The sequence below is a fragment of the Scyliorhinus torazame genome, chromosome 18 (assembly GCF_047496885.1).
Source record: "Scyliorhinus torazame isolate Kashiwa2021f chromosome 18, sScyTor2.1, whole genome shotgun sequence".
Classification (NCBI taxonomy): domain Eukaryota; kingdom Metazoa; phylum Chordata; class Chondrichthyes; order Carcharhiniformes; family Scyliorhinidae; genus Scyliorhinus; species Scyliorhinus torazame.
This window is the reverse complement of record NC_092724.1, coordinates 142,457,420-142,476,677: the sequence shown is the minus strand read 5'-3', so window position 1 is coordinate 142,476,677 and position 19,258 is coordinate 142,457,420. Positions and strand designations below refer to the sequence as shown.

Below are 19,258 nucleotides of genomic sequence, written 5' to 3'. Positions count from 1 at the left end.
TGGAACTTTATGGTCCTGTCGTGGCGAGAGTGGGGCTGTAAAATGTGGTGATCCATTCAAAACTCCATTGACTTGGGTGGGGAGGGAAGCACCCTTAAAATTCCATCCATTAACTCTGTTTCTCTCTCCACACCACGCTGCTAGTGTGTCCAGCCTGTTCCTGTTTTGGCTTTTGGGCATTGTAGAAGAATGGTCCGAGGGGGGAATCTCCATCCAGTTCTAGCTCCTTTCACTCTCGGTGGAAATGGGTGGAGAGTGGTGGGAATGGGTAGGGAGTTGCTATGGACTTGACTCAGTGCTCCTTCATAGTGAGAAGTGTGAGCTCAGGACCTTGGTGGAGTGGAGATCTAACCTTATTTCCACTACATTTCCTTATTTCCACTGCTTTGTATTTATGCTGCAAAGCACTGCGCATTCTTTAATTAACAAAAAAGCATTACTAGTGAAACTCCATCAAGTTACAAGACTGTACATCGTGCAAAAAAGATTTCAGGAACAGCGTATAAACCTTTAGCATGGTTGACTGTTAGCTATCTTTCTGTTTACTGGCAGTAACTTTTTTTTAAATTTGGAGTAGCCAATGCATTTTTTCCAATTAAGGGGCAATTTAGCATGTTCAATCTACCTACCTGCACATCTTTGGGTTGTGGGGGTGAAACCCACGCAAACATGGGGAGAACGTGCAAACTCCACACGGACAGTGACCCAGGGCCGGGATCGAACCTGGGACCTTGGCGCAGTGCTAATCACTGCGCCACCGTGCTGCCCCTTACAGGGAGTAACTTGTCAAAAGACCCTGAGCAGTCCTCAAGTTAGAGTCTGAAAAGTCAATAATCAGTCGGCATTCTGTCTCCTCTTCTCCTTTATTGGTGTGACATCTTTGTGCACAAAGTTGAACGTAATCTATAATATTATTTGAATGATCGTTTCTCCTTCCTTCACTATCCAGGATAATTTGCATTAAACTACTGAAAAGGAAAAGAAAGCCTGAGTTTGACATTGCCCGAAATGTGTTGGATTTGATCTTTGGACAGACTATCACATGGTAATCACACATTTGATCACGCGATATTTGATGTTTGAAACAACAACACCCACTGAAAATCTCAACCAGTGGTTTCATGGTAACTGCACCAGCTGGGGTGGTGGTGAACCCCACATTACTGGGACAACCTCAAGTTTGAATCGGTCTCCGATAGATTAGTTGTTCCTGTATGGGCAATGGCAGGAATGCTGTACTGGTTGCAGCCGATTGTGGTGCCCTCTCCATGGCGCAGAGAGCATGGTCTCAAGCGAGCGCTGGGGTGGGTTTGATTGTGATGCTCCTCACATGCAAGTAACCCACTGACGCTCACTGGCTACGTTCACAAAGGGATGAGTGGGTACTTGGGCAACATATATTAATGAGCTGCCAGTTCTGTGCAACAGTAATCATGAAGAATCTATCCTTAAGAAGAGGGAGAGAGAGAGGGAAAAAAGACAACAATTATGATGAACTTCCTTTTAATCCAGTTCCGTTTCTTTTGTAGGTTGGGTCTCCTGTTTGCACCATTGCTACCTGCAATTCAAATCATAAAATTTATTGTTGTCTTCTATATGAAAAAGGTAATTTTCACATTTGTAAAATGGCAGAATATTATAGAATATACAGGAGATAGATTAGTATTAGAAATCACTTTTTGCTTTCAATTTATTTTGACTCCAGTCTGTGCTGTTAGTTCATTTTTGAAATCATGTTTGCCCTTCATAGTTGGAATAGCCATCGTCATTGGCAGCCTTTGTACATATTTTGACTCTATGTACTCTTGAACAGATTGCTTAGGAACCAAAACTTGCCCAGTTGTTACAAAATGTTCGATGATTTGTGCAATCTGTGAAGATTGATCTGTACAGTACACTGGATATATGTTAACAATGTTACTGGGTCTTTTTCAGCTAAGCTTGATGCAAAACTGTCAGCCACCACATAAATTCTGGCGTGCATCACATATGATGACAATCTTTATTAGTCTTCTGTGTTTCCCATCATTCCTTGGAGCCGCTGTTGCTTATTTCTACACCATATGGTAGTAAGTATATGCATGGTTTAATTTGTAGCCAAATCTGTATGTCCAAGTTATGATTCAGCAGAGTAGAGAGGATTCATTTTTAGTTCTTGTACTAGTCTTCGGAATAAATTCAGGAACTACATTTTTAGTGGGGTCATTAAGATTCTCTAGCAGCCAACACTGTGATCTGTGTTGGCTGAATTTTTCACTTCTAAACTAAATAATTGAATGGGCTGTCTGATGGGTTTCAGCACATGGACAATTTCCATGGTGAATTACAGAGTAGCAAAAGGTGTCAGGGTTGGAGATGTCACAAAGTCCATGCTCTGCTGACGTAGTGTTCCAGCTTCAAGATAGTAGGGCAAAGGTTGGTTGGTGATGTGCTGCAAAATACTTGCGATTGCTGCATCCAAAGATGTGCAGGTTTGGTAGATTGGCCATGCTATATTGCCCTTCGTGTCCAAAAAGGTTAGGTGGGGTTACTGGGTTACGGGGATAGAGTGGAGGAGTGGGTGCAGATCGGGTGCCCTTTCCAAAGGCCGATGCAGACTTGATGGGCCGAATGGCCTCCTTCTGCACCGTAAATCCTATGATTCTAATTCTATGATCCATCCTGCATATATTAAATCTAGATATTAGCTGAAAAGTTCATTGATAATTTCAGCCCATTGATTACCAGTGTAAAATTAAAACTTGCTGAGCCATTTATCCACTGAGTTTAACTAGCAGAATTACAGACAATGAACCTTTGGAGGAAGCCCCTATCGTATTCCTTTTCTGACCAGCTCTTGTGTAATATGAGACAACATCAATCAGTTAATGATTATTCTTCAAGTTGAGTTGGACTATAACCGTGCAACTAATATGCAATCTAAAGTGTTGTACAATGACTGTGCCAGGTGTCATTTCCACTTTTCATATTCCCCTGAAATGTACTTACGACGGTGAATGTTAAGATAACTAAGTTTTAGTTTGTTTGACTCTGATTTGTTTTTAAATTAGCATAAAGCCATCACTAACTTGTGGCCCCTTCCGAACACTGGACTCTATGTATGATTCTGCAGTGCAGTGGGTCCGTCAACTGGATGAAAATGCTTCAAAATTCTTTAAGCTTTCATGGATCTTAGTGAGGAATCCTTTCATCTTGCTCTTGGCATCAGGCATCCTGCTGTAAGTTTAATTATTTTAACAATGGCACAGTTTTAAGCTCTGCTTCTCTATTCTACAGTAGCTATGAAAACTGCTGATCAAGCTTACAGGAATTGAATAGGACTGATGACTATTGAGCATCCACCTCTGTTGTTTCAAATGATACTAGCATTGGCTTGTTGAACATTCGTGATTAAATCAGGACACTAATATCCTTGAATTTTGATATATTTTTTAACAATGGTTGGAATAATATTTTGTGCATCATATCATAAGTCGTGTTAATTATTGGTATTTTGGGGACGGCATGGTGTTGCAGTGGTTAGCACTGCTGCCTCACGTCACTGAGGACCCTGGTTCAATGCTAGCCCTAGGTCACTGTCCGTGTGGAGTTTGTACATTCTCCCCGTGTCTGCGTGGGTATCATCCTCACAACCCAAAGATGTGCCGAGTAGGTGGAATGGCCACGCTAAATTGCTCCTTAATTGGGGGGGGAAAAGAATTGGGACATTGTCTGGCGCCGGGGACCTAGGTTTGATCCCGGCCCTGGATCACTTTTCGTGTGGAGTTTGCATATACTCCCCACATCTGCGTGGGTCTCACCCCCACAACCCAAAAGATGTGCAGGGTAGGTGGATTGGCCACGCTAAATTGCCCTTTAATTGGAAATTCTTTTTTTAATGAACCCATTGTCGATTGTCGTTAGAACCCATGTGGTTCACTAATGTCCTTCGGTGAAGGAAATCTGCTGTCCTTACCCGGTCTGGCCTACATGTGACTCCAGATCCACAGAAATGTGATTGACTTGTAAATACCTTCTGAAATGACCCAACAAACCACTCAGTTCAGGGGCAATTAGGGTTGGACAATAAATGACGCCCACATCCCGTGAATGATTTTCTTTTAAATTACAGTAATGCCAACCTCACCAATCTTGAATCAAAGGCGTTTATATTTAAATCACGAGTTGCTTCTTTTTCAAATATACACCGACTTTCAATCTATACATGATTTCTGATCCTTCTTTGAGACTTTTGTTTAGCCTCCCAGCAGGTTTTACTGAATTCATCCTTTAGCAATTACAGCATCTGAAAATGCTTAATGAAAACCTTTTTAAAACCCTACTCATTATCACCATGTTGTTCTGCATCTCAGTTTAAGGTTACAGTGAGAAACCTTTGGAGCCAAAGTTTAACTCCAAAATTCATGTTAATATTGAAGTATTAGAGCAATTAACATACTGAAAGTGGCACATAGCCTAATGTGCGACAGTTAAGTTGGTCGGTTGAAGCTGGTTTCCTGACACGCTCGCACTTACTTGTATTTCACCAGCGCTCAAGCAACATCCAATGTTAGTAACTCTGTAGGTCAAATCCAGCTAATAGTTACCACACATACCACTTAGGGGACCCATTCTGGGAAACAATCTCCTCTTGGTTCAGCAAAGGCACAAAACTGCATCTTTTAGAGGAGAATATCTGCAAACTGCTGTGTCTCTAAATGTTAGCTGAACAGGCCTCCGTGGCTCAGATCATAGATGGGACTGGCTTGTCTGACTGTTGGATGGAGAATTAGCTTGCTTCCCCAGTGAGGGTGCTAACAGTTACACTGTTCAGTCTCTTTGATATTCCACCCTGTGGATTCGGCTATCTACATCTCTCAAATTCCTCGTCCTTAGAAGTTATCATTTGTATAGCCCCACTGATCACTGGTAATGGCCATCTGATATGGCCATTTGCACCTGAATGCCTCTAGATGTCTGCTAATCGTGTTATGGGCAGATCACATCTCAATATTCCTCCAGATACCTGCTAGTCTTGTTACTTAACTGTTATTTCACATTCATCTCAGATTCACTGATGATCTCGTTTTTCAAATCCCTAATAAATACTAATAATCTTTCCATTTCAAACAGAGTAAAATGAGTTCCTAACTGCTCGTTAGACATTTAAGAAGCCCAGAAAACCAAACCCACAATGCAGTATTCAGAACTGCTTGATAAAACACAGCTGAACAATCTGTTCACTTAGAAATGTTTCCGTTAAATTCCGCCCATCATATTTAAGTTCAATTGTGGCGGGTTTTGCAGGGAGTCCCCTATCGGCTCTGCTGGGGAGTTCCCTCCGCGATCAAATGACAAATCACTTTTTTGGGCCCCGGGGGGGTTTCTCACCGGTTTACCCCACACTAGAAAGTTTTCAGCACTGGGGAGCTGAACTCTGAGATCTGGGCGCCATTTTGAAAGGGTGCCCCAATCTCTAAGTGAGCTTAGGTCCCACACACTCCCACCCATGGACAATGCCATCCCCACACACATGGGCATTACTCCCAAGTGAGGACATCCCGCTATGGGGTCCCTGGGGGCACCCTCTCTTCAGGCTCCCCACGCCCCCTTACAGGCCCACCAACCTCTCACAGGCCACTACTTAGCTGCCCTGCACCCCCTCTTTCCCCCCCCCCCTTCATATCCCCCCTCAACTCTCCTTTCATGAGCATGCCCCCCCCCCTCGGGCTCTGACACTTGGCAGTGGCACCTGGGCACCCTTGCACTGCCACCCTGGCAATGCTCCTGCCAGCTTGGCAGTGCCACGGTGCTTACATTCCAGGGGGAGGGCCAGGGAGCCACCCTGCAATATCCCGGGACACCTAGGGGCTTCTGATGGCTTGGGGGAGCACCCAGGTGCCGTTCTGCCTGGTCCACGGCATCCCTGGGAGGCTGGTAGATTCCGGGTAAACCTGCCTATGTAGGTACTAGGTGGACAAGTGCCTTTGCTCTCGCCCCTTTTGGGCAGGATTCTGATTCCGCTGCCTCACAGGACTTGGGATATCCTGCAAGATGTAAAGCTGCCAGGAAGCTTGTGGGAGGCCTCTCCCGGCATCTACCGGCCGCTTAACGCTCACTCAAACGATATAAATTGTCCAATATAATTTGCCGTTGCTAAGCTGTAAATTGTCTTGAGTAACAGTGATTAGTTTACTTGATTAAGCGGCATGTGAATTAATTTTTCGATTTATAACCTTGTAAAGATGAGTAACTGGAATTTGTTTTTATTATGCTGAAACAATAAAGTGAGAGTCACTGCTTAGACACGGAATCTGGGCAGAATCAACAGCATGAAAAATTTATGCTGGAATTAAAAGATTTTTCGGTTTCTGTTTATTGTACCAGTAAAAAAATTAAAGGCAGCATTTTCAATATATTGCGTTGCTTGGATTAGAGTTCAAGCATCATGATATCCAGATTGTTTTGTGGTTAAATTTCAATGTTGGCATTCTATATTTTTCTTGCAGCATAGTGATTTATTTCCACTGGCAAGTTGTTGATGGTCAAAGGAAGGTAATTAAATTACTAAATGAACAAATCGCTAATGTAAGTATCTGAATTTTTGTATATTTAATTATTTATGTTATTCACTTTATACATGTGAGCAATTCACCTTTCACTGAAGTGATTGCTTTTTGGCATTCCAAGGATATGGGGAGAAAGCACAATGTCAAAAATTACTTGTAACACGGGTTCTTGGTACACATTTACAATTTGGTATGATGAAAGAAAAGATACGCAAACCAGGGAGGGGCAGTCCAGTCATTTTGTGATCCCCCAATTAATAAAGAATATTTATTAACTTGAAAGAAAACACACAACAAGGACGATAATACACTTCTGAGGTACACTTAACTACACTGATGGCTACACTCACACACACACACACACACACACACACACACACACACACACACACACAGTGACCTAGATTCTCCACCGCTGGTGCAAGGTTCTTGATGCGGCGGAGATCTGGATGTCTAGGGTAAAAACAGGATCGGCACCTGCTCTGCCCCTTCCCCACCTGCTGGCAGCGGGTCGGGGTTCACGCCCACGCACCAGAGGGACGATCCAAATTGATCCTAATGACCTATTGTCATTCACTTAGCGGTCTGGACACCAGAATCTCCAGGCCCACGTGATTCTCTGGTCCTCTGGGCCAGGAATCACATGAGCAGGAATCACTACTGGTATTTCCCAGCGTGGCCCTTGCATGGTGGCCTCGCAGTGGGCCAAGGGGGTAACGCCTGAAGGGGGTTTACCCCAAAGTCCATCTGAGGGCCACCACCCCCCACAATGCATGTTCGGCTCACCCCATCCCCACCAGACACCCCCACTGCCCTGAGACCCCCTGACTAGGAGACCCCCCCGTCCCAGAGACATCCTAAATATGGAGACCCCCAAGAGACCCCCTAAATAGTGAGACACCCTAGAGGTCCAGACAGGTGCAAGCGTTATTAATTACTGTTTTAACACTCACCTGGGCATACAGCTCCTGGCTCAGATGGAGAAAGCACCATGTGTCACTTCCTGGAAAGAGAAAGCAGTGACATGTATTCTAAACCCCTCAGATCCTTGAGCTGCAAGTCATTCATGTCCCTTGGTGGCCTGTGATTGACAGCTTTCATAAACACAGCTGTCAGCATTATTTCATTCATCTTCAATCATGCTTGAATAACTCTCAAGTGCTGTAACCTCAATGTTTACAAACATCAACCACTTCAAAGAGGGTCAAGTACTGTCAATTTGCAGCTGAGCCCTTCAAAATCACTCCAGCGTGAAGGGGGCTGATTGGAATGTACTTGTCTTTGTAGAAGCTGTCAATCACTAAGGGAAACTTTCCTCCGTTTGAGCCAGCAGTTGTATGACAAGTAGCTGCGTTTACTGTGTCCCTTTCCCCAGTTCTCTCTATGGATATATCATTTTTTTTCCTTTTGATGTTCCTCACCCTGTGGATCTAGCTTTTTGTACAAGTGCCCATTCCCTTATCTCTCTACTTTGAAGTCACTTCTCCTATACTCCATTGTTTTCCCCTAGTCACATAGGTAAACACTTGTTTTTCCCATTGGAATGCTAATTCACGTATCAAAACACCCCTTCAGACAGCTGCGCTTACTAGTCCCCTTTATTTTATTCCAATTTCATTTTTTAATCTTAATTTTCTTCAATTCTGAACACTTTACCCAATTATCTTAAGACCGTGTTCCCTGGTTACCGACTCATCCACTCGTGGAAACGTTTGCTGTTTGAAAATCCTTATAAATTATAATACCCCAAGTTAATTTATATTTTCAATTGAAAGCTTTTTATATTGTTTTCTTTAATGCACTACCTTAATCAGTGTTTATCGTAAAGGTAAATACTTTTGGGCTTCAATTGCCACTGAGTCTTTTATATCAAAAAAATCTATTTGCCGAATAGGTAGTTCACAGATCAAATCCCTGGTAACAGTTAGTCTAAGTTAAAGGGAGAGATTTCTGAACAAACCTGGAAGGTTTTAGGTTTGGCCCTGGATCAGCAGCCAGATTTTAGTCAGAGCTCGTTTACACTGATTGCAGATAGATACTGAATTATTATTTCATTTGTAATATTCCGCGTCAGCGCATAATATCCAGGTTTTGTTTTTTGGTACAGGAAGGAAAGGACAAGAAATTCCTTATTGGTAAACTTCATTACTTCAACAGAAAGAAATTTAAATCTCCAAGGAAGAGGCACACACAATGGGAAGATGAGGTAATTAGATTGGTTTTCTAGAGATGTTGCGTTATCATGGATAGCTTCGTTTAGACTTTGATTACCATGTACGCATACCTTGCTCAATGCCCCAATTACAACAATGGCATTTCTGGAGTATTTCATTGACTGTGCAGGGGCGGTCATGAGAAATACTAGAAAACCTGCAGAATAAATATCTGGGAAGGTGCTTTTTTATATTTGTCCTTGAGATGTGGGATCGCTGGCTGGGCCAGCATTTGTTGACCATCCCTAATTGAACTGGAGGGCTCGCTAGGCCATTTCAGTGGGGTAGTCATGAGTCAACTGCATCGCTGTGTGGATCTGGAGTCGCATGTAGGGGCTAAATAGCTGGCTTGTAATGCAGAACAATGCCAGCAACGCGGGTTCAATTCCCGTAGCGGCCTCCCCGAACAGGCGCCGGAATGTGGCGAATAAGGGCTTTGTACAGTAACTTATTGAAGCCTACTCATGACAATAAGTGATTATTATTATTATGTAGGCCAGACCGGTTAAGGACGGCAGATTTCCATCCCTGAAGGACATTAGTGAACCAGATGGGGTTTTACGACAATCGGCAATGGTTTCATGGTCATCATTAGACTTTTAGTTCCAGATTTCTTTTTATTGAATTCAAGTTTCACCATCTGCCCCAGATGGAATCCGAACCCAGGACCCCAGAGCATTACCCTGGGTCACCTAATTACTGGACCAGTGACAATACCACTGCGCCTCTGCCTCCTGAGTTAGTATATTGGGTTTAATTTTCCACTTTGCTGCTTAGGCTGCCACCTGGGGAGAGTATTGTTCACGCTTTATATAACCTGCATCGCTGTGTGGATCTGGAGTTGCATGTAGGGGCTAAATAGCTGGCTTGTAGTGCAGAACAATGCCAGCAAAGCGGGTTCAATTCCCGTACCGGCCTCCCCAAACAGGCGCCGGAATGTGGCGACTAGGGGCTTTTGTTCCATAAACATCCAAACAGATGCCACAAAGGACCCTTGTATCCAGCAGGAGTGGCTTTTACCCCCAATCAGAATTTGAATCTCTGGCCCAGAGAAAGGGCAATGATAGCACTGCTGTATCACCCAGTTCCACATACTAATTGGTATTTTAAAAACCTTTACTAATTAAAAAAAAAAGAACAAAGTTTGGTGCCAGGATACAAGTGTTACTCTGACAGGTTAATGAACTGTACTTGGTTAAGAATTTTACGGTCTTTTGTTTTTAAGTGTTTTGCAATTTACTTCTGTTAACTTTTCTTATCTGTGTCATTTGGATAGGTTTTTTCTGTCAATGACTAGAAGGGAAGAAGATATAATTTGTGCTGTTGAGAAAACCATCAATGCCAACATAGTGAAGCTGCTGATGTAACGACTGAATTATTAAGAAATGCCTGGAAGAGATGCCTGGAACTGTATCTTTTTTTTTTGGGTGATTTGGCTGTCTGCACTTTTAAGCCAAGGTGCAAGCACATGAAACTAAACTGGAATCACTGCTGCAACATATTGCATGATGTAATATCAATCCCCTTGTAGCACTGCTTTACCATAATACGACAAGCTGTTCCTACCATTGTTGCATTGTGCTACATTGCAATTTAATTCTCGGTGTAAGTTGCCTTCCAAGATGGACTTAAGTGCTTTCTTGGATGGCAAATATGGCAACCTGCTGCGGGCTCGATGAGAATTTTCAATTAGAAATCACATTACTAATTGCAAGTTTTTTTTTTTAAATGAAGAGTGGTTGTTCAGTGGGCTTGCCAATAGAAATTGAAGTCTGATTGAATTTCCCTCCAAATGCATTGCTTGCGCTGGAGGGGTCTGGAGCTTATGATGCTCCATCTTGTGGTGGAAGCATGCAGCAAACAATTATTATTGCACCAATGTGGTGCCCAGATATATAAAGTGCATAACATGGCATAACAAATTATAGGTAAACCTCCTGACGTTGATATTTATAATGTCGCTTACAACTCACTTAACATTATTGGAAAACTAGGGCTGCACGGTGGTTAGCACTGCTGCCTCGTGACGCCAAGGTCCCAGGTTCGATCCCAGCTCTGGGTCACTGTCCGTGTAGAATTTGCACATTCTCCCCGTGTTTGTGTGGGTTTCGCCCCCACAACCCAAAGATGTGCAGGGTAGGTGGATTGGCCATGATAAATTGCCCTTAATTGGAAAAAGCGAATTGGGTACTCTAAATTTATATTAAAAAAACAGTTGCCAAAATGAGGCTCCAGCTTCTTTTTATATAAAAGATGTAACCTTATTATGTAGCATGTGGGTTTACATGCCTCTGCCAATATAATTTTACTGCATTTGTAATTACAGATGTAAACATTCAGTGACTGAGAATGGAATACTGATGTGTTGCACTGACCGATTTTTTTCAAATTTCTAGTTTACAGTAAATGGAGCAAATATGTCACCTATGTTTTGTTCCTTAAAATTCAGAACTAAATTACTAACCGCTTTGGCATAAATAAAGCCCAACCTTGTGTTGTGTGGCGACCAGGATAATTAAACTGGGAAATACCTCCGTAGCAATCTGTGAATTTTGTTAACTTTGCTGGCGACAGCCATGTGCTGGGGACCTTTTTTATTGTATTCACTGAAGGTTTTATACAATAATTTGAAATGCTAACTTTTCAAACTGTTGTAATCCAGAGATATAATGCAGTTTCGGAACAAACTGATGTTTCAACTTCTTCCTTTGTCAAGTACTGATCAACTAACCTAAGTGTAGGTGAGCAATTGGTTCTCTGTCTGAGCAAGGAAGTTAAAACTTTGATTTATTCAAGTCATTATGAACTGCTCTATGTTGTAAACGCTGCACAATAGCACACTTCAAAAATGGATTCTGTGCCACACTACTCTTTTTATGTGTACTTTTGAGTGTATCCCGTTCCACCTCTGGTGTCTCCCTCTATCCTTGGCCCCCTCCTATTTTGCATCTTCATGCTGCCCCTCAATGATATCAGCCGGAAACAAATGTCAGTTTTACCTGCATGCTGACAACATCCAGCTCTACCTCACTGCCACCTCTCTCCCATCCCTGTCACGGTCTCTGTGCGGTCAGTCCGACATCCAGACCAGGTGGGCAGAACTTTTCTCCATCTAAATATAGGGGAAGACCAAATCCGTGCTCTTGAGTCTCCGTCACAAACTTGGTTCCTTAGCCTCTGATTCCATCCCTCTCCCTGGCAACTATCTGCAGTTGAACCAGATTGTTTGTGACCTTGGTGGCCTTTGTCACTGAGAAGAACTTCCCACCTCATGTCCGCACCACCACGAAGGTCGGTGACCTCCACCTCTGTAACATTGTCCAGTTCCTTCCTTGCCTCCCTTGCCTCAGCTTATCTGCTTCTGAAGCTTTTCTCCATTTCTTTGTTACCTCTAGTCTCGACTAAATTTCCACTGGCCTGTTACTCCATGCTGATATACCTACACCAATTTTTACCTTGGTTTTAAAATTCTCATCCTTAATTTCAAACCCACTCTCTGCCTTCGCCCCTCCTATCCCTGTGACCTCAAGAACCATCTATTTCTGGCCCCTTGAGCATCCCTGATTTTAATTTCTCCACAATCGGTGTCTGTGCATTTAGTTGCTAAAGCTTTAGGCTCTGGGATTACCTTTCTGCCTCACTACCTCCCCTTCCTACTTCAAGATCCACCCTAAAACCTACCTCGTTCACCAAGTTTATGGTTGTCTGTCATGACATCACCTTAGGTGTCCCCTTGGGATGTTTTGTTATGTTAAAGGCACTGTATTAATGCAGTTGTTTTACAATGGATACCAATGCAGTATATTGTTTTAAAAGTCAATTGCATATTGATAGGAGGGTCTTGTATATATTAAAGTATCTATATTTTAATTTTGTTGAATGTGTTTGGTGCCTGAACTGAGAGATGTCCATTGCCTACCTGTAAATGGGAAGGGATAAGCGGACCACGGCTTATGGGGAGAAGGCAGGAGAATGGAGATGAGAAACATATCAGCCATGATTGAATGGCAGAGCAGACTCGATGGGCCGCATGGCCTAATTCTGCTCCTATGTCTTATGGTCATCTAAAATGTCAGTTCCCACTTACTCCAGATTGTTATGAACCTTATTATGGAATCATTCTGGATCATGTGATCAATGTTCATATTTTTTAATGGAATGTAAAATTTTCTGTATTTTTTTACTATGTTTTTACGGTGTTTATATTTATGTCAAGGGTGAAATAAAACTATTTTCACTGTAGCAATTGCCATTCAACTGTAACAAACTGAAATGTTTTACTGTATAAACCAAAATAAGGCTCCACACTGGCCAAGTGAACTATGATTTGTTATTAAATAACAATGTTAAAATGCTTTACTTTTACCAAACATCATGGTGTGTCATTGAATTCAACTTGTATCCATCTGCATTACTGAAATGAAATATTAAAATATCCTGAAACTTAAAAATATTCATTGGTGCTGTCTATGAAATATTGAGTCCCACTTTTATCACTGAAATTGAGAATTTTCGGCAGGAAATTTTATACAAAACGGTCTGAGTATGTTCATTTGTGTATTCTGTACACACCTCAGCTATGTATGCTGCTCTACTTAAATGGTCAAAAGTTCTATTTTCACATTTGTTTATCTGGACTTTAAGCCAAGAAGGTGGCAAACCTCAGCAATATATTAGAAAACAGTGGCCTGTAACTTCTGAGCTCTGGGTGTGTAACTGGGGAGCACAGGAAGTTCAAATTCCAGGCGGGCAATTGCCCGACAATCGGAACCATCTGAAAAAAGAACGCAAACTTCTGATGGTTCCAAATTCTTACCAAAATAGTTACCAGGAAAAGTTACAATTAAAACCACTTCTCGCTCCTTGGTAACTATAGTACTGACCCTCAACCCACTGCCCCAACTCCACATGAGACTTAACCACCTCCGCCCTCCCGACTAAACTGGCGGCCACTCCCCCGACCAAATGTGTGAATAAATTACATTAAATTGCTTTTTCTGAATATTTGCTCACGGTGGTGCTACAATAGGAATCATCAAAGCCATCTTGTGTGATAAATGCCGACCATAATCCGATGATTGCTCATGGTATATCACGCAAACTCATGAATGGGCCTAAGGCTGTCACTTTAAGTCCTTGAAAGGTGCCTAGTCCACCTCCGATTACCCTGCAAGGTTACGGTGTCTCATGAATTTGAGCAATAGATGACACAACTGTGCAGTAATAACACGGTGGTATTTTGCACGAAGAAGATGCTGCATCAAGCCAAAAAGACATTCTGCCTATCACACGCATGAATATGTGATGAGTGTGATGCCAGGTATGTGGACCATATGTCCCGATCATTGATGGATCATATCAAACAGCACGTTCCTTCTGCTCTTTCCAAAAGACACTGACCGTACCTAACCAGCCCCAGCTGACAAAACTCAAAACATAGGGCTGGATTATCCATTTGGGAGACTATGATCACCTCTAATTTCTGGGAGCTGCAGCCAGAGGCGATTCGTTATCCCTAGCCATGCAAAACAACAAACGGCGGGGATTGAAAGGGATTCCCTTGTGAATCCCGCTATCGGGCTGCCAGTTTGAGTGGGCGGCCCGGTAGCAAGGTGTGGCAGCTGCCCCCCACCCCCCCCCAACTCAATTCCGACCACCACCCCCACGGGATTTGATGGGTCACCCCCCACAGTACGAGTGTGACCTGAGCCCCCGCCGGAGACACCCCCATAACCAAAACCCTCATTAGAGACCCCCCCCCCCACTGGAAGCCGGAGAGCAGTCCAGAGAGAAAGTGAAAATAAATCACTGCTTTAAAACTCACCTGTCCCCTATACCTGCTGCATCAGGCAGAGAAATCAGCAGCTGTAAATTCCTGGAAAGTGAAAGTCACATCTCCAGATTTTAGACCCCCTCAGATCCTTGAACCATTCAAGTGAAAACTGTCAATCACATCCTAGTAAAAGCAATTTCCCATTGATGTGACCAAACGCCTTGCAGATCTCCATAATATCCAATGATTTGTTTTGATTTAACATCTTTTTTAACTGAATGTCCTTATTTATAAAACCAAGGATTTAATATGCTTTGTATCAACTTATACTCCTAACTTTAAAGCTTACTGAGCAGATGAGTCTCTGCTGCTCTTCAATTCTTTAAAAAATGTTAGTGCCTTGCATGTGTGTATTATAGAATCCCTATAGTGCAGAAGGGGGCTATTCAGTCCATTGAATCTTCATCGACCTTCCAAAAGAGCACTTTACCTAGGTCCATTTCCCCTGATTGAACCCCATAACCCCGTGCATTGATCATGGCTAATCCACCTAACTTGCACATCTTTGGATTGTGGGAGGGAACCGGAGCACTCGGAGGAAACCCACGCAGACACAGGGAGAACGTGCAAAATCCACACAGTCTCTCAAGGCCAGAATCTGACCCGGGTCCCTGGTGCTGTGACCGTGGTGAGAAATCCTTCCTGCTGATTTGTTTGACATTTTGGTTTATTATTATTTTGCAGTTTCCTTAGTCTTAGCTGTATCCCACAATATGCTGATTTGTGTTGCAAATTGGATACATTTGTATTATGTGCTGTAATATGAATGATGTTACTTAGTAATTGGGCTTAATTTGTTTTATTAACCTTGTGGTGAAAAATTGTTTTCTCTGTAACCAAAATACCCTTCAATCTCAAAATGGTCAGTAGTTTACTTGTGGGTTTATCCAGTGCTGGGAACATGTTTCTGCCTTTTATCCATCTTATGGTGAAATGTAGTGCCATTGCAGTACCTATTGCTCATAATCTCCCAAATGCTGCTGATCTAGTGTGACTAGCAAAATCAGAATGTACAATAACCGCTTGTAGTGCACTTTAAAAAAAAAAACAATGTATGAAAACAACGTGCACATCCGTTGCATTATTTTGTAATAATGATATAAGATGGTGCATGAAGCTGTAAAGCACCAATCCCACACCAGATAATTTGAAACTCTGTTATATTAAATATACATAAAGCAAATATCTCTTTTTAAAAAGACTCTCCTAACCAGTATAAGCCATACACCTTTCGTAAACTTGATCTCATCCAAAGCTCTGCAGCCATATTTTCATTCACACAAAATCCTGTTCACTTATCGTTCCTGTGCTCACTGACCTTAATTTGTTTCTGGTTCAGCAACTATGATGAGAATTTTTTTTAATTCCTTCTGGCCTTGCCTCTATCTAATTCTTTAACCTTTCGTCTCTGTGATCCTCTTGAGATATTTCAGCTTCTCTGATTCTGGCCCCTTGCACATCACTTTTTCACTATACCAATGACAGACTTGCCTCGAGCTGCCTAGATCCTGAGCTCTGAACCTCTCTCTGCTCCTTTAAAAGACTCAGTGAAACTTACCTCCTTGACCAAGATTTTGGTCTACATAAGATTAGGGGGTTGGATAGGGTGGACAGTGAGAGCCTTCTCCCGCGGATGGAAATGGCTGGCACGAGGGGACATAACTTTAAACTGAGGGGTAATAGATATAGGACAGAGGTCAGAGGTAGGTTCTTTACGCAAAGAGTAGTGAGGCCGTGGAATGCCCTACCTGCTACAGTAGTGAACTCGCCAACATTGAGGGCATTTAAAAGTTTATTGGATAAACATATGGATGATAATGGTATAGTGTAGGTTAGATGGCTTTTGTTTCGGTGCAACATCGTGGGCCGAAGGGCCTGTACTGCGCTGTATTGTTCTATGTTCTATAGCTCAATGTCAAGTTAAGTTTAATTAAACTTGAGAATTTGAAGAGTAAATAAACTGTATATTTGCCTTTTATTTTTAATAAATTTAAAGTACCCAATTCTTTTTTCCCCCAATCAAGGGACAATTTTCTTTTCCAATTAAGGGACAATTTAGCATGGCCAATCCACTACCCTGCACATCTTTGGGTTCTGGAGATGAGACCCACGCAGACACGTGAAGAATGTGCAAACTCCACACGGACAGTGACCTGGGGCCGGGATGAAACCCGGGTCCTCAACACCGTGAGGCAGCAGTGCTAAGCACTGTGCCGCCCATATTTATGCCTTTTAGTGCTGGATTACATTTTGCCTTTAGAAATTCCCAATTACATGGGCGGCATGGTGGTGCAGTGGTTAGCACTGCTGCCTCAAGAGGACCTGAGTTCGATGCCGGCTCTGGGTCACTGTCCATGTGGGGTTTGCGCATTCTCCCTGTGTCTGCGTGGGTCTCACTCCTGCAACCCACAAGATGTGCAGGGTAGATGGATTGGCCATGCTAAATTGTCCCTTCATTGGAATTTTTACAAGTAAATTCCCAATTATTGCCCATTATAACTGGAAACAGTAGAGCAATGGTTACATCAACTTCACCTGTTTGCAGTGCTGACTTTGACAGTTATTGCTATGGTGAAATCAACTTGAGCTGCGGTGTAAATGTTTAGTCAACAAGGTCTCCACATACCTAGTCAACCATGGACACTAATGTGTTGATGTTGCAGCCTTTTCCATCCAACTGATTTATACAAAGTTTTATACTTCATTTCAAATGATGTTGCTGCACAAAGAGGTTCACACTAATGGCCAAGTTAGGTCACTTGGAAGATAATGAACTTGATGAGTAAATGGAAACTACTTCTGTTTGTTTCTTAGTAACTAGGTTTGCAGATCCTTGACATGATAACAGAAAATGCTGAAAATACTCAGCTAGAGGTTGACTGATTGAGGAATCAGTCTTACAGAGACAAAGGGAATAGGCATGGGTTAAGAAGGTAAAGCAGAGATGTGCTACTGTCTGAAAGCAAAAATAGGAGGAAAGAAAACAAAACGTGCAAAGACAAGGAAACAAAATGGGGGTAAGCGATTACAGTAAGTGTCTAATCGAAAGATTAGCTGCTATTCCTCGAGGTTGCACTGAATCCACAGGAAAAATGCAAAAAGGCCAAGGACAGAGATGTCAGTGTGAGAGCAAGGTGGAGAATTAAAGTGGCATGCCACTGGAAACATGGGGTCTTGCTTTCAGACTGAGTGGAGAGGTTCCACAAAGCGATCAACCAATCTGCATTTGATCTTCCTAGTGTGGAGGAAACCACACTGAGCAGCAAATGCAGTATACCAAATTGAAAGAAGTACACCCACAAAGAATATTGCTTCACCCAGAAGGAGTATTTTGGAGCCTCGGGCAGTGAGACGAGAGGAGGTAAAAAGGGTAGGTGTTCCTGCATCTGCATGAAAAGCTGCTGTGGAACAGGGAGAGGGTATCAGGGGTGATTAAGAAAATTCTTGAGCCTGCTAGGGTCACAGTCTAGTATCGTGGAATAATAAATCAGGAGTCCGTTTGGCCCATCATGTGTGTGCCTGGAAAAGCTTGACATCTATCTGAATCTCTTCAAGAAGCCTTTGAGATGTGATTGTGTATAATTGCGATTTTCTTTTCCCCCTGTGCTGATACCAGAGTGTAACATGGCCTCAGGTTCCGAGAGTTTCCAATTACAAGCACAGTGCATAATGGGATATATTCACACTTTTTTTTGTTGGCAATTTCTCACAAGGTGACAGACTTGGGCCATGGGAGCTTTAACTTTAAAAGTGATTGTAAATCTGATTTATATAGTGATTGGCAGATCTGTCATACTCCTGGGTGATTTTTAAATCCACCCGACGAAAACCTATTCACCTAAACAGTAAACTGCTAAGTCGTGGAAGAGGCAATAAAGAATGGGCAATAAATGCAAGCCGAGCCAGCGTGCCCACAATCCCAAGAATGATTTGTTTTTTTTTAAATAGGTATGCATGTGGGAGGGAGTGTTTGCATGCCTGGGTTACAATTCTTAGCTGGTCGGACCCTGAATAACCAGGTTCAGACAAGTGGCTGCTTGTAAGTGCACTTAATTATCGACTGTGTTTTTCCAGGAATCTCTGGAAGGGAAAAATAAGTGGTTGAGTTTTAGATCTGCTGAACATGTTACATTTAAAAAATAAATTTAGAGTACCCAATTCAGTTTTTCCAATTAAGGGGCAATTTAGCGTGGCCAATCCACCTGCCCTGCACATCTTTGGGTTGTGGGGGCGAAACACAGGCAAACACGGGGAGAATGTGCTAACTCCACACAGACAGTGACCCAGAGCCGGGATCGAACCTGGGACCTCGGCGCCGTGAGGCAGCGGGGCTAACCCACTGCACCACCGTGCTGCCCCGAACATGTTACATTCCCAGTGGCAGCGATATTTTGAGATCTAGGTGGCCCAGTGCATGAATCGCAAAAGGCTAGAATGCAGGCGCAGGAAATAATTGGCTAAGCTAATAGAAATTTATCGTTAATTGCGAGGGGAATTGAATACAAGAGTAGGGAGGTTATACTTCAGTTGTACACAGCACTGGTTGGGCCACATCTGGAGAAGTGTGTACAGTATTGGTCTCCATATTTAAGAAAATATGTAAATACATTAGATGCATTTCAGACGCGGTTTACTAGACTAATATCTGGAATGGACAGGTTGTC

At 42.7% G+C, this 19,258-nt stretch overlaps 1 protein-coding gene across 4 annotated transcripts in view; it reads left to right on the top strand.

The window, feature by feature from the left end:
- The window catches only part of LOC140395582 (transmembrane channel-like protein 6), a 132,041-nt gene extending 118,829 nt beyond the window's left edge, over positions 1–13,212 (top strand). For all 4 annotated transcript variants that reach the window (XM_072483539.1, XM_072483542.1, XM_072483540.1 and 1 more), the window contains 7 exons: positions 950–1,045; positions 1,530–1,605; positions 1,936–2,069; positions 3,051–3,218; positions 6,489–6,567; positions 8,656–8,754; positions 10,038–13,212. In XM_072483539.1, coding sequence (XP_072339640.1) covers positions 950–1,045; positions 1,530–1,605; positions 1,936–2,069; positions 3,051–3,218; positions 6,489–6,567; positions 8,656–8,754; positions 10,038–10,058 — 673 coding nt within the window. In that variant the 3' untranslated portion in view covers positions 10,059–13,212. The remainder of the gene's footprint in view (positions 1–949; positions 1,046–1,529; positions 1,606–1,935; positions 2,070–3,050; positions 3,219–6,488; positions 6,568–8,655; positions 8,755–10,037) is intronic.
- Positions 13,213–19,258: the final 6,046 nt, after the last annotated feature.